The sequence below is a fragment of the Panthera tigris genome, chromosome X, assembly GCF_018350195.1.
Source record: "Panthera tigris isolate Pti1 chromosome X, P.tigris_Pti1_mat1.1, whole genome shotgun sequence".
In the NCBI taxonomy this organism is placed as follows: domain Eukaryota; kingdom Metazoa; phylum Chordata; class Mammalia; order Carnivora; family Felidae; genus Panthera; species Panthera tigris.
The window spans coordinates 77649931-77665917 of NC_056677.1; the positions used below are offsets into that span (position 1 = coordinate 77649931).

General features: G+C 35.0%; 1 protein-coding gene across 3 annotated transcripts in view; it reads left to right on the forward strand.

Moving 5' to 3' along the window:
* The window catches only part of DIAPH2 (diaphanous related formin 2), a 982724-nt gene extending 967825 nt beyond the window's left edge, over window positions 1-14899 (forward strand). For all 3 annotated transcript variants that reach the window (XM_042974379.1, XM_042974380.1, XM_042974381.1), the window contains one exon: window positions 14141-14899. In XM_042974379.1, the coding sequence (XP_042830313.1) occupies window positions 14141-14205 (65 nt within the window). In that variant the 3' untranslated portion in view covers window positions 14206-14899. The remainder of the gene's footprint in view (window positions 1-14140) is intronic.
* The last annotated feature ends 1088 nt before the right edge of the window (window positions 14900-15987 follow it).

Sequence of the window (15987 nt, forward strand, 5' to 3'; positions counted from 1 at the left end):
ACTATTGACAGGTGATGCAGGAGTCGCACCGGACCAAAGGCTAAAGCTTGGCCATCTAGCATTCCAAGCAAAATTGATTCCTGTAGGCATTCCTTTTATTCTGCATTCCATCCTGGGTCTGCCTGAACCTGAGAGAGTAGGTTCTCCTGTATCAGCTGCTGGGGAGAGCCCTGCACCCAGGCCAGTTAAAGGAGTCTTGGACCCTTTCTTTCACTGGGATCCCTGCCCAGCACCTTCCTACAGATATGACTTAAACAAAAACACAAATAAAACCAAAAAAGGAAAATACACCATTTCAAGGAATCTGGAATTCCTTCTTCCATGCTATATGCCTTCCCTCCATCTTCACTGCCTCCTTTGCCCTGTCATGCCCAATTGCTTTTGGTTTCTGTCCAGGCACCTGAACAAAGGACTAAAATCTCCAGTACAGCCTGGTTTTAGGTCTTGTGTAAGAATCTTGCACAGCATTGCTAACGTAAATTACAGTTTTTCTTTCTAGGACACTAACAAAAATATGCAACTTTTTTGGTGAGAAGAGAGATTATCCTGTGACTTTTACCCATTTCCTGAGGCCTGTGGAAATAAACTTTTATGTACTTAAAGTTATACGGAAAATAGAATAAAATTACTACTAAAAAATAAATAAATTAATTAAATAAGTTGATATAGTTTAATGCCTGTGATATCTGGTGGAAGCCAAATTTGTAAAACATCAAATATATGAGAAAATAAGGCTTAAAAACTTGAAGTACTAGACTTTATCAACAGCCTACAAAATGGTACATTTAATTCCAATTCAAATTTTGACAAGGCAAAAATAATGAGAATAAGCATATTAGAAAATCTCTTAAAGAATTGGTTTATCTCTTTTCTTTAGTGCTGATCTGCACTTATATCCAGAAGAAAAGTGGTCATTTGGGCAGAAAAAAAGTGATTAGTGGACAGAGAAAGAAGCTTGTTAAGTCTTTAAGAAAATGAAGAACCTGAGGAGAACTCTTAAAAAGATGATTAGGGACTTTAGAATCACTTGACTTATTGGCACTCAACAAATAGACATCTGCCTAGCCTTACTAAGATAGCCTAGTTAGTACCTATTGGGTTTAGTTTTCAAGCTGTGTTGTTTTCAAGATGTTTTGTGATTATAGCATAATATAGAGTTTCAAAATGTTTCCTAAAAATACATGTTTTAAATGAAAATATAAATTATGAGAGATTATCTCCTTGACATATCAAAACATATTATGAATGAAATCAGAAGGTATTGGCACAAACATAGTTGGAAAGATGCTTAGGTCAATGAAACAGAAATGTACCTTAGTATAGATAATTTAACATGAAAAGAGGAATCATGAATCAGCGTAAACATTCATGATTTCTCAACAAAGGGACAGCCCATGTTCTCTTTGCAAGAAAAAAAAGAAAAGAAATCAGTGTGGAAACTTACCTGGCATTGTACAACAAAATAAATTCTAGGTCATTTAAATAGACAAATGTAAAAACAAATCAAACCTTAAACAACAAGAAGAGATACAGTTGAATGTTAATCATATCAATAGATTTAACTATGTAAAAAAATTAAAATGAGTTCCAGTCCAAAATGGTGGTGTTGGAAGACCCTGAACTCATATCCTGCACATACACACTGAATCTACACCTACATATAGAGCAATTCCTCCTGAAGAAAAACTCAGAGCTGACAGAACAGCTTCTGCACAACAAAAGATAGAAGTACCACATAGAGAATGGCAGGTGAAATGGAGACATGATAATCATGAGAACCCTGCCCCTGATACTGTAAACTGCGTGGAGAGGGATAGTACTGAGGGACTGGGAGAGGATTCCTCCACCCTGGCACACAGAGTAAAAGCTCAAGTTTAAAAGGGAAACTAGAATATAAAGGAACCAGCCCTACAGCATTTGACAAATGACAAGGAAGCTGCTGGAATGCTCTCCAGGGTCAGAATTGCTAGCAAGTGTCATTGTTTGTTTCCTCTCCATTTTCATAGTGCAGACAGAAGCAAGATTCCGGCACCCTAGCCAGCTGCCCACCTCAATGAATTCTGGGACCCTAGCCCACATCAACCCCAGTCATATTCCTAAGGTGGCCCCATTGAAGCACATACTAGGACACTGAAGTCCTGCACCCAGTTCAGCTCCAGAAGACCTGCCAGGGCACTCCATGCATGGAGTAGCTGAGAACCTCCCAGCTAGCACCCTCTCCCAGCATTCATTGCACTAAGTCATCCTGGCCTATGCCTACCTGAGCTCCATCCATCCCACCAGGGCATCCCCTGCATGGAGTGCCCCAGGACCACCTAGCTCATCCCACCTCAGCTCCTGCCATCCAGACAGGGAGCCCCCTGGACAGAGCATCTCAAGCCCCTGTAGCCCATGCCTGCTTATGCTCAAATCATCTTGCCAGGGTGCCCCCTTGGAAGAATACCCCAGGAGCCCCAGCCAGGGCTTGTTTTGGCTTCAGCTGCTCCACCAATGTGCCCTCTGGTAGAGAGCTCTGGGTCCCCCAGTCCACTGCAGCTGTAGCCATCCCACTAAGGTGGCCCTGGTATACATAGTGCCCTAAGATCCCCATTCAGTGCCTACTATAGCTCTAGTCAGCCAGCCAAAGCAGACAGGCACACACAGAGATGTTCCTACACAAGTCCCTTCCTTTAATACTAGAAAAAATAGCTGTTCTGTGTAATTCATAGAAACAGACACAGAACGTCAAAATGAGGAGATAGAGCAATATGTTCCAAATGAAAGAAGAAGACAAAACTTCAAAAAAGAAAAAAAAACTACACAAAATGGAGATAAGCAACCTACCTAATAAAGAGTTCAAAATAATGGTCCTAAAGTTGGTCACTGGACTTGAGTAGAGTAGATGAACTCAGTGAGAACTTCAGTAATGAGATAGAAAATATAAAAAGAACCAATCATAGTTGAAGAATATAACTAAAATGAAAAATACACTATAGGGAATGAACAGCTAATTAGAGTATGCAGAAGAGGAGATCAGTGTTCTGAAAGACAGAGTAATAGAAATCATCTAAGCTGTACAACAAAAATAAAAAATAATTTAAACATGAGGACAGGTTAAGGGAACCCTGGGACAACATCAAGTAAACAAATATTTTCATTATAGGAGTTGTAGAAGGAGATTAGAGAGAAAAAGGAACAGAAAACTTATTTGAAGGAATAATAAATGAAAATTTTCCTACCTGGGGAAAGAGACATCCAGGTTCAAGAATCACAGAGAACCCCCAAACAAGGTGAACCCAAAGATATCCACACCAAGACATATAATAATTAAAACATCAAAGATTAAAGAGAGAATTCTAAAAGCAGCAAGAAAAAGCAACTAGTTATATATAAAGGAAACCCCATATGGCTATCAGCTGATTGTTCAGCAAAACCTTTGCAAGTCAGAAGGGAATGGCATGATATATTCAAAGTGCTGAAAGGAAAAAAAAAAAAAAGCCTGCAACCAAGAATACTCTATCTGGCAAGGTTATCGTTCAGAATTGAAGAGGAGATAGTTTTTCAGGCAAACAAAACGGAGACTTCATCACCACTAGATTGGCCTTACAAGAAATGTTAAAAGGACTTCTTTAAGAGGAAAAGAAAAGACCATAATTAGAAGAAAATTATGAAAGGTAAAAATGTCATGAATAACAGCAAACATCTAGTAAAGGTAGTAGATCAATCGCTTATAAAACTAGTACAAAGGCTAAAAGACAAAAGTAGTGAAATTAATTTTATCTAAAGCATTAGTTAAGAGACTCACAAAAAGATGTAAAATATGACGTCATATATATAAAATGTGGAGGAGGGAGTAAAAATGTAGTGCTTTTAGAATGTGTTTGAACTTAAACAACCAACAACTTAATACAGACTGATATATACTTAAGATGTTATAAATGAACCTCATGCTACACAAAAGCCTATAATAAATACAAAAAAGAAAGAGAGAAGAATCCAAGCATAAGACTACAGAAAGTCATCAATCACAAGGGAAGAAAGGAGCAAAGAAGAAATACAAAAACAATCAGAAAACAACGAAAGGACATACCTACCTATATATAGGTAGGGCATACATAACTATAATTACTTTAAATATAAATGATCTAAATGCTCCATTCAAAAGACATAGGGTAAAGGAATGGATTTTAAAAAATAATTTATATGCTACCTACGATAGACTCACTTCAGACCTAAAGACACATACAGACTAAAGTAAAGGGATAGAAAAAGATCTTCTATGCAAATGAAAGCAAAAAAAATGGGGGTAGCAATACTTGTATCAGACAATATGACTAAGAAGAGACAAAGATGGACATTACATAATGGTAAACCAGTCAATCTGCAAGAAAAGATAACAATTGTAAGTATCAATACACCCAACATAGGAGCACCTACTTTCAGTTTCTCCCTTTATGTCTGATAATGATTGCTTTATGTACTTAGGTACATACTAAAACTTTCATTATTTGCAGATTACATGATACTATATATAGATAATTCTAAAGATTCCATCAGAGAACTATGAGATAATAAAAAAATTGGTAAAGTTATAGGATACAAAATTAATATACAGAAATCTGTTTCATTCTATACAGTAATAACAAAGTAGAATAAAGAGAAATTAAGAAAACAATCCCATTTACAACTGTACCAGAATAAACATCTAGGAATAAATTTAACCAAAGTGAAATATCTGTACTTCAAAAACTATAAAACATTGATGAAAGAAAAATGAAGATGACACAAACAAATGGAAAGATATTCTATGCTTGTGGATTGGAAGAAACAATATTTTTTAAATGTTGATACTTTCCAGAGCAATTTACAGATTCAGTGCAATCTCTGTCAAATAACTGGTACCATTTTTTCACAGAACTAGAACAAACAATACTAAAATGTGTATGGAACCACAAAATACCTCAAATAGCCACAGCAATCCTGAGAAAGAAAAAGGAAGCTGGAGGTATCACAAATCCAGATTTCAAACTGTACTACAAAGCTAATCAAAACAGTATTGCACTGTCACAAAAATAGACACCAGATCAATAGAACAGAATAGAGAGCTCAGAAATATACCCACACTTATATGGTCAATTAACCTATGACAAAGGATGCAAGAATATGTAATGAAAAAAAAAAAGTCTCTTCAAAAATGGTGCTGGGAAAACTGGACAGCTACATGCAAAAGAGTGAAACTGGACCACTTTCTTGCACCATAAACAAATATAAAGTCAAAATAGATTAAAGACATAAATGTGAGACCTGAAACCATAAAACTCCTAAGAGAAAACATAGGCAGTTATTTTTTTTTCATTTTAAAGGAACCTCCATACTGTCTTCCACAGTGGCTATTACAATTTACATTTCCACGAACAGTGCACAAGGGTTCCCTTTTCTCACATCCTCGCCAACACTTGGTATCCCTTGTCTTTTTTATACTAGTGACTGGTGCTAGGTCATATCACATTGTGGTCTCGATTTGTAAGTACCATACAGGTCAGTAATTTCACTACTGAGTATTTATTCAAGGAAAAAGAAAACACTAATTTGGAAAGAGATAAACCCCTATATTTATTGCAGCATTATTTACAATAACCAAGATATGGAAGAGACCTAAGTGTGCATCAATTGACGAATGGAAAAAGATGAACACACACACACACACACACATAATGGAATATTAACCATAAAAAGAATGAGATCCTGCCATTTGTGACAACATAGATGGACCTAGAGAGTATTACACTCAGTGAAATAAGTCAGGCAGAAAAAGACAAATACCATGTGATTTTATTAGATGTGGAATCTAAAAAACAAAACAAATGAATAAACAAGAAATAGAAACAGACTCATAAATACAGAGAACAAACTGGTAGTTGCCAGAGGGGAGTCTGATAGGGAGATGGGAAAAATAGAGAAGAGTACTAAGAGGTACACACTTCCAGTTATAAGATAAACAAGTCATGGGGAAGAAAAATATAGCATAGGAAATGTAGTCAATAATATTGTAATAATATTGTATGGTGATAGATATAAGGATATTCATTGTGAGGCCTTTAGAATAGAAGAAAATGGGGGCAAATTAAATGTCCAGCAGTAGATAAATGGTTAACCAAATTGTGATATATAATATAAAAAGAAGAGTATGTTGCCATTAAAAATTATGTTTTCAATATCATGTTTCAGGAATTTAATGACATGTAAAATTTCTACAATAAAATATTAAATGAAAACAATACCAAATTGCACATATAGTTTGAGCTCAACATATGTATGCATTTTAAAGACACTATTCTGGTAAGAGTGAAGAGAACAAATCTGGTCAAATAATTGGCTGTCCTCCATCAAGAGATTATTCCCAAATCTAATTCAGCTGCTACCTTCCAGTCATTTCTAGCAAGTATGAAGCTTTATCAATATAGGATCCCCCAAACCATGAAGACATAAAACATCTTCGGAATCAAGGGATAAAAGGGGGAAAATGTAAGTTTATATGAGACAGTTTCACTATAACAGTCTAAAATAAATTATCTCATCAGTGTTTGAAAAGCAAACAGCTACTCAATAGACATTTCCTGAAGCATCTTTAGTTTTGCTGGTTTTCTTAGCCTACATCACATAAACCCAGTCCTCTATTCATTGGAAACAATGCCTACCCACTGATGGGTAGCACTGATCTGCTACACCATTACTTTTGAAGAGCTTTGGAGAAAACAAAGTCCACAGTAAATCACAGAGGTTTTCTTTTACTTTGTTTTCTTGCAATTAAAACTGCATATTTTGTAATACAGTACATACCAGACACATTTATTTTGTGTTACCCTGCTAGGAAGGTAAAGTGCATTATGTTAGGTTAACATTGATATATCTACGTGCCTATGAATACCAGGATGGAAACTGTTCTTCCATAGATGACAGATGGACCCCTAATATGAGGAGAAATGATTAATGGGCGTGGCCTTTTTATCACAGTTTTCTATCTCAACTTGTCCTACTCATGAAATATACTAGATATATCCTTGACCTTTGGCATACACTCACTTTGAGGATTAATTGTACATTCTGAGGTTACATACCATAGGCTTGAGTACTTTGGTCCATCTCAGTTCATGTTTGGTTAAGTTTTATCTATGATATGCTTATTCCTCAGTTACTTCATTTGACAAAGTTTTCGATAAGAAGGAAGTTAGTGATGTAAGTCTAGCTATTGGTCTGAGCCTTTGGAATATTCAGGTACTTTATGGATGATGATGTGCCTTATACATAGTTGCTGAATAAATTGTTGCATGGATGGTTTTTATTTTATTTTATTTTTAATTTAGTTAAATTCAAGTTAGTTAACATATAGTGTAGTATTGGTTTCAGAAGTAGAGCCCAGTGATACATCACTTACATATAACACTCAGTACTCATTCCCAACAACTGTCCTCTTTAATGCCCATCACCCATTTAGCCCATCCCCCACCCACCTCCCTCCAGCAACCCTGTTTGTCTCTGTATTTAAGAGTCTCTTATGGTGTCCTTCCCTCTCTGTTTTTATCTATTTTTCCTTCCTTTCCCTTCCCTATGTTCATTTGTTGTGTTTCTTAAATTCCACATATTAGTAAAATCATGTGATATTTGTCTTTCTCTGACTGACTTATGTCACTTAGCATAATACACTTTGTTCCATCCATGTTGCAAGTGCAAGATTTCATTCCTTTTGACGACTGAGTAGTATTCCATTGTGTATATATACCTCATCTTCTTTATCCATTCATCAGTTGATGGACATTTGGGCTCTTTCCATAATTTGGATATTGTTGATAGTGCTGTATAAACCTTGGGGTGCATGTGCCTTCTCGAATCAGCATTTTTTTATCCTTTGGATAAATACCTAGTAGTGTAATTGCTGAGTTGTAGGTAGTTCTATTTTTAATTTTTTTGAGGAACCTCCATACTGTTCTCCAGAGTGGCTGCACTGGTTTGCATTCCCACCAACAGTGCAAAAGTGTTCCCCTTTCTCCATATCCTCACCAGAATCTGTTGTTTCCCGAATTAGTAAATTAGCCATCCTGACAGGTATGAGGTGGTATCTCATCGTGGTTTTGATTTATATTTTTCCCTGATAATGAGAGATCTTGAGCATCTTTTCCTATGTCTATTAGCCACCTGGATGTCTTCTTTGGAAAAAGTGTCTATTCATGTTTTCCACCCATTTATTCACTGGATTATTTGCTTTTTGAGTGTTGAGTTTGGTAAGTTCTTTATAGATTTTGAATACTAACCCTTTATGAGGTATGTCATTTGCTAATATCTTTTCCCATTTTGTTGGTTGACTTTTGTTGATAGTTTCCTTCACTGTTCAGAAGCTTTTTATCTTGATGAGGTCCCAATAATTCATTTTTTACTTTTATTTTCCTTGCCTCCAGAGGCACAACTAGTAAAAAGTTGCTGCAGCCAAGGTTGAAGAGGTTGCTGCCTGTTTTCTCCTCTAGGATTTTGATTGTTTCCTGTCTCACATTTAGGTCTTTCATCTATTTTGTGTTTATTTCTGTGTATGGTGGAAGAAAGTGGTCCAGTTTCATTCTTCTGCATGTCTCTGTGCAGTTTTCCAAGCACCATTTGCTAAAGAGACTGTCATTTTTTTTCCATTGGATATTCTTTCCTGCTTTGTCAAAGATTAGTTGGCCATACATTTGTGTGTCCATTTCTGGGTTCTCTATTCAGTTCCATTGATCTATATGTCTGTTTTTGTGCCAGTACCACATTGTATTGATAAATACAGCTTTGTAATACAGCTTGAAGTCCAGAATTGTGATGCCTCCAGCTATGGTTTTCTTTTTCAACATTACTTTGGCTACTCAGGGTCTTTTGTGGTTCCATACAAATTTTAGTATTTTTTGCTCTAGCTCTGTGAAGAATGCTGGTTTTGTTTTGATAGGTATTGCATTGGATGTGTAGATTACTTTGAGTAGTATAGACATTTTAACAATATTTGTTCTTCGAATCCATGAGCATGGAATGATTTTCCATTTCTTTGTGTCTTTTTCAATTTCTTTCATAAGTTTTCTATAGTTTTCAGTGTATAGATCTTTTACCTATTTGGTTAGGTCTATTCCTAGGTATCTTATGGGTTTTGGTACAACTGCAAATGGGATCTATACCTTGGTTTCTCTTTCTGCTGCTTAATTATTGTTCTATAGAAATGCAACTGATTTCTGTACATTGATTTTATATCCTGCAACTTTGCTGAATTCACATGTCAGTTCGAACAGTTTTTTGGCGAAGTCTTTCAGGTTTTCTATGTAGAATATCATGTTATCTGTGAAGAGTGAAAGTTTGACTTCTTCTTATGCCTTTTATTTCTTTTTGTTGTCTGATTACTGAGGCTAGGACTTCCAATACTATGTTGAACAACAGTGGGGGAGTGGACATCCCTGTCATGTTCCTAACATTAGCAGGAAAGCTCTCAGTTTTTCCCCATTGTGGGTGATATTAGCTGTGGGATTTTTGTATATGGCTTTTATGATGTCAAGGTATGTTCCTCCTATCCCTACTTTCATTAAGGTTATTATCAGAAAAGGATACTGTATTTCCTCATGTGCTTTTTCTGCATCTATTGAAAGTATCATATGGTTCTTATCCTTTCTTTTATTAATGTGGTATATCACATTGATTTGTGAATATTGAACTACCCTGTAGCCCAAGAATAAATCCCACTTGATCATTTTGAATAATTCTAATATGCTGTTGAATTTGATTTGCTAGTATCTTGTTGAGAGTTTTTGCATCTATGTTCATAAGGGATATTGGCCTATAATTCTCCTTTTTAGTGGGGTCTTTGGTTCTGAAATCAAGGTAATGTTGGCTTCATAGAATGAGTTTGGAAGTTTTCCTTTCATTTCTATTTTTTGGACCAGCTTAAAGAGAATAGGTGTTAACTGTTCTTTAAAATGTTGGTAGAATTCCCCTGGGAAACCATCTTGCCCAGGATTCTTATTTGTTGGGAGATTTTTGATAACTGATTCAATTTCTTTGCTGTTTATGGGCCTGTTCAAATTTTCTATTTCTGTTTGAGTTGTGATAGTGTGTTAATGTCTAGGGATTTGTCTATTTTCCAGATTGTGCAGTTTGTTGGCATATAATTTTTCATAGTTTTCTCTTATAATTGACAGTATTTCTGTGGTATTGGTTGTGACCCCTCCTCTTTCATGCATGATTTTATCTATTTGGGTCCCTTCTCTTTTCTTTTTGATAAGTCTGGCTAGGGGGTTGTCAATTTTGTTTATTCTTTCAAAAAATCAGCTTTTAGTTTCAATCTATTCTAGTGCTTTTTTTTGTTTCTATATCATTTATTTCTGCTCTAAACCTTATTATTTCCCTTCTTCTGCTGGCTCTGGGCTTTATTTGCTGCTCCTTCTATAGCTCCCTTAGGTGTAAGTTTTGTTGTATATTTGTATATTTGTATATTTGTATTCAGGCCTTTTTGAGATAGGACTAAATTACAATGTACTTTCCTCTTAGGACTGCCTTTGCTGCATCACAAAGGGTTTGGACTTTACATCAATACAGTAATGGGTTTAATCCATTCACTGTAGGACTAAGTAGGAAAGGTTTTGAGATGAATGTCAAATCAATTTGCACTCATAAATAGCATAAATATTGTTGCTCTTAGGACTGGATACATCTTGACATTGGTTTGAACTGATTAACCTGGTACTCAGAATGTGCAGAAGTATGTCAAGCTGGTCCATGTATTCATATTTTCTTTTGGTGACAGATTAGAATAGTGTTTTAGTTTTGATCACCCTTCCTCCATAGAATGCACATTTTTATATAACTATAGCTGTCTCCAAATTCACACTATGACCAAGTCACTCTCTGTAATATCAGAATCTTTTCACCTTCACATGGGGCATATTTCAAATACAAGCCTTTGATGATCAAAGAGGATACCCAACTGTGATGGATTTGGAAGGTACATCTTGGATTGACATCTCAGGCTTTACTTCTCCATTAATTGTTGGTTTTTATAAACAATAGAATTTCTTCATGAATTCTTAAATCATGAGGATATATTAGATGCTGTAGACTTTCTTATTCACTATTATGTGTTACCTCTTGCATTAAGAAAATGAAGACAGAGAAATATTATGACAAATAATGTTACCCCTATCTTCTAATAAAGTATGTTTTCCTATATCTCATTGTACAATATTCCCAATAAGTATACAAACATAGACAGATGCCTCTCCCCTTCTTCCTTTCTTTGGTTTCCAAAAAGACAATACACAAATTGGAAAGGGAAGCCAATACTTGTTAACAAAGTTTTCCACATCATCTCAGGTGAATACATATGTTTTAAATTATTGACTTTTTTGGAGGAGAGGCCCCTATTTCGCCATCTAAATTATTCTAGTATCAGTAGTGTTGAGAGAATAAGACTAGTTAGAGAAATGAATTTGGTTCAGTCTGGGTCTCCTGGAATTCTCAAATCATCACATGGGCGTCCACTTCCTCCTCCTATGTCACCAAATAGGAAGTATAATCATTTTCACAATCACCAAAATTACTTTATCACCTATGACAGCAATAATATGTAACCTTTGCTTTCTTATGAATTTGATATTAACTACGTGCCCTGACCTTATGAGGGTCATGCCAGATTTTTTCCTATTAGTATTTAATATTATAATTATAAAATTTTTATTTCAAAAAATTCATTGCTTCTCAATATGTGCCTCAAAAAGGTCATGAATTTGAGCATGAAAAGTTTTTATCATTATATTGTAAGCTATTAGAGTGTGAAAAGTTATGAATATATATATTCATGTCATGTTTATTTATAAACATGTTATCTTCTCAGTTGCATTTCTGCCTCATCCATAAAATCTAGAGTATATATATTCTGCACCTAAAATAGTTTTAATATAAATGCAGAAAATTATAATTAGATCACAAAATCCAGATTAGCCATTGCTTCCATTGTTTCTAATGGCATTTTTCCCCATAAACAAGGTTGTACATTGATATTTCAAAAATATGTGGTAACCTTTTCAGAATTGCTTCCTCTTATAATTATATAATTAACATAGGGATCAATTAGGTACCAAAAAATATATATATAAGAGAGACAGAGAAGGGAGGAGGAAATGTAGAATAATTCTCTCCTGCGCATGTCAAGAGCTAGATTTGGGCCCTGAACCAGTGTTTATCCTGTCTTCCAAAAGCTTCAATGTCTTTTCCTGAGCTTATTTTCACCTGAAAGTTATTTTCTCATGCCAAATGTTACCAATAAGTGAATCTTGACACCACATTATGTAATGCTGTGAGACTTGTTTTTGAATGTGGTACTTGTCTTAAATCCAGTGGGCTGTGAGTGGTGGTATGGGATGCTAGTGTCACTCCTGGAGTGAGTGCAGATGCCAGTTGACCTTAGAGTGTAGTACAACCAAGGCACAAGCCCTTTTTTGAGCTGGGACAATCCTCTGTGAATGGTACCATCATTCTTATATCTTATAGCTTTTAACACCGAATGTTTAAATGCTAGCAAAGTATTGGTAATCAATGTATTATAATCTCATATTTAAATGTTTTCTAAGAAGTCCCAAACCAATCTGCATGCAAACCAGTGACATCTAAGTAATAAGCCCTTTATCTAGGAATGTTATCTTCACATTTTTTTGCTGAACTGTGATCTATATCACAAACTAAATAATGGCTTTTTAAAATGATATCTTTAAAAGCATCCCCAAATAATCCTTCACTCAGTTATATCTCTGAATAGAGAAAATGACTTTCTTTCTCACATCTCAGTGATATTATTGCATTATAAGGCATTTTAAGATTAAGGCCAGTTGGCTTAGTGCAGTCATGTGGTGTTAACAAGGCCAAAGTCATGGAGGCCAATTAGCTTTGTTTTGTGTACTGACTACAGACAACTGGGAATCAGTCAAGAGACACACAGAGGAATAAAGTACCATAGCAAAATCTCAGCACTTATAGTCCATCCTCTCCATGGGACAAGCAGGATGGATGTGTTCCTTGGGCATCATCATTTCATAATAATAGCTTTGGAGGCCCCAACATCTGCCTCTAAATAAAGCAGTCCTGACATTTAGGCATTAACTTTGCATTATAATCCCCCATCATGCCATTGATTTGGTGTGTAACCTTCATCAGTAAAACAGAAATAATAGGAAAGAATGAAATAGACTTACCTCCCAGGGATGTTGTGTGAATTAGCAAATTAACAAGTGTAAAGTTTTAGCATTTATGTAAGTGCTAGTGGTTGTCATTATTTCTAGGGAACTAGTCTCATTTTAAATAGAGAATCTAAGTATATTATGTTTGTGTCAGAAAAGGATTTTCACCCACATCAATTGATTTTAAGCTGAACATAAAACAGAGGTGATAATAATGTAGTAGTGATCATCACAATGCAGAGCTGTAAACCTTTTCTTCTATTAGAGCTAAAATTATTTTTGAGCAACTATCAATGCCTTTAAATTTGCTTCCCAAGCTTTGTGCCAACAGTTATCTCTACAGTGATTATTCTTCCTGTGATGGGTGTGGAGAATAGAACCTATTCATTATTCATTCCCATAATGACTATATAATTGAATACGTTTGCATCATACAATCAGGCAAAGACTCAGTAGTTGGTTTGATTGCCATATACTGCAATCATTGTTAAAAAATAAAAACTCTTTTCTACTCTGCCTGCCCTGGTATCCTATAGAGGTAGAAAACATACAGATTTAAAACTCATGGGGAATTGAAGTGCTTTACAACAAAAGGCACTGTACATAGATCCTTTCAATTTGACATCTTTACCAAGGAATTTTGTTGTCACCTGAAATTTCCAAGTGGACTGTGGTTGAGAGAGTGCTTCCATTTCTTTCATCACTCTGACTTCACTTATCAAGAAAAGTTATTTATTGCTGATTGCAGGACTCTTGAACTCAGCCCAAGAGCTGCAGCATGAATGCCTCAGATCTGGGCTTCTTGTTACTTATTTACATATTCATTTGAAGTGATTCAGGACTATTTGAAAACCTCTCCTGACCCAACTTTGTGTAATAGCCAAGATCTAGCGCTCACTGTGTTTTTGGTTCTCCTTCTCTTTGTCTTACAGATAATAGCCGAGTACCTTTGGAAAGGTCACGCTCTCGCCACAATGGAGCTATTTCATCTAAGTGATTCCTGATGCCAAAGAATATGAAAACAAAATCATAAGTAAACAAAATCATAAATTTTGAGAAGAACAAAACATCCACTCAAGGGATAGAAAATACGTACATTTCTGCAAATATCAAGCTTAGCTGGGTGAAGTAGCATGTATCTGGAAAGCTATTGCAATACTCCTCTCACAATTATACTAAAACAAACACAATTACAAAGATTATAAAATATGTGTTCCATTTTAGTGTAAAAATGTGTATTATTTGTTATTGTGTGTGACCTGATGGTAATGATGAAAAGGGTAAAAAATTCAGAAACAGTCAGCCTGTCAAAAATTACAATGTTGCTCAAATTTACAGGTCACCCCCTCCAAAAAAAAGGAAAAGAAAGGAATAGAAGGAATTATTCAGTGTCTGCTTCTGATTCCTGTTACATGGAAAAAGAACAGGCCAATGGAAATGTATATATTAACAACTTGAAGAGACACTAGCTAATATTGCACACTGTGCTAGAGAAGCCATTTTGGAAACAAAAAAATTGCTGCTTCAACCCCATGAATTTATTTCAAATCTTATCTCAAGCAAAAGATGATGGATTGATCTGCTTTGGCTGAAATTAAACTTATCATTAATCTAGAGTTTCAACATGATGTTACAGGCACTTATTGCTAAAAATAAACCAGAGTTTAACAGAAGCAGTTAGAGAAAGTGATTTAAACTTTATTTAAAGAGGTATTTTCTAATTATGCACATATATCTACTTTATAGAAATACTTTATATGGCTATTTTTGAGAAAACCTCACATTTTAATGTTTATTCTGAGATGAACCTTAAAATTCTATCACCTTTATTTAGATTTTTAAAAGGTAAATATTGATTCCTATTCTCTGTGGTTTATTTCTTCTCTCTATTGCTTCTTTCTCTCATGACCTCCTTGAAAGCAGGGAATAAAGTTCTAAAAGACCTGAGAGGAAAAAGATTTCTCTCTGTAGGCAGCAGAAAACTGTCTGAAAGTTCAACTGTTTTATCTGCCTTTCTACTTACTCAGCTTTCCAATTCTGCCTTGGTGGTGTGAAGAAGTAAAAAATTATATGTATGTATGTGTATATATGTGTATATATTTATATCTACTGCTACAATAATTCCACATCCCAGTGACTAAGTGAACTTTTTAATCATCATCATACTTATTTCCATTATATTAACAAACTAAAATGACACTGCCAAAACAACCCTAGGAGGAAAAACAGGTTCTACATTTTTCTTAAATAGATGAAGGAATATAAGTTATACCTATTACTTTAAAATATGCATTGAAATAATATGGTATAATTTCTCTGGAGTGTAATTTCAATACTAATCCAGGCAGATGATTGTGATTACTGTAAAAAAATTCTTATATGTATATTTCTTATATAGAAAATCCTATTTCTACTTCTTCAAAGCACATTATAGACATTCAGAAAGAATAAGTGACTGGCTTGGCAAGTCACCTTTTGAAATAATGTAAACAAGTGACCAATAATTCACAGTTTCCTTTATATAGAGATGTATACTTACTCAAACTGCTACTTTTTCCTCCAGTGCATTCTTGTGTAGGTTCTTATGTGGGTATTACATTTTAAAATTCTCTGAAGCTGCTATAATAGAGAAATCAAAAGGAGTGACAGTATCTGAGATTTTACAATTTCATCCTATCTTTAAATCACACACATATGCATGCACAAATAAATTTAAGGGGAATATCAATTTCATATGCTGTTTCATAACAACAAAGATTTACAAATTTATGCAAATAAT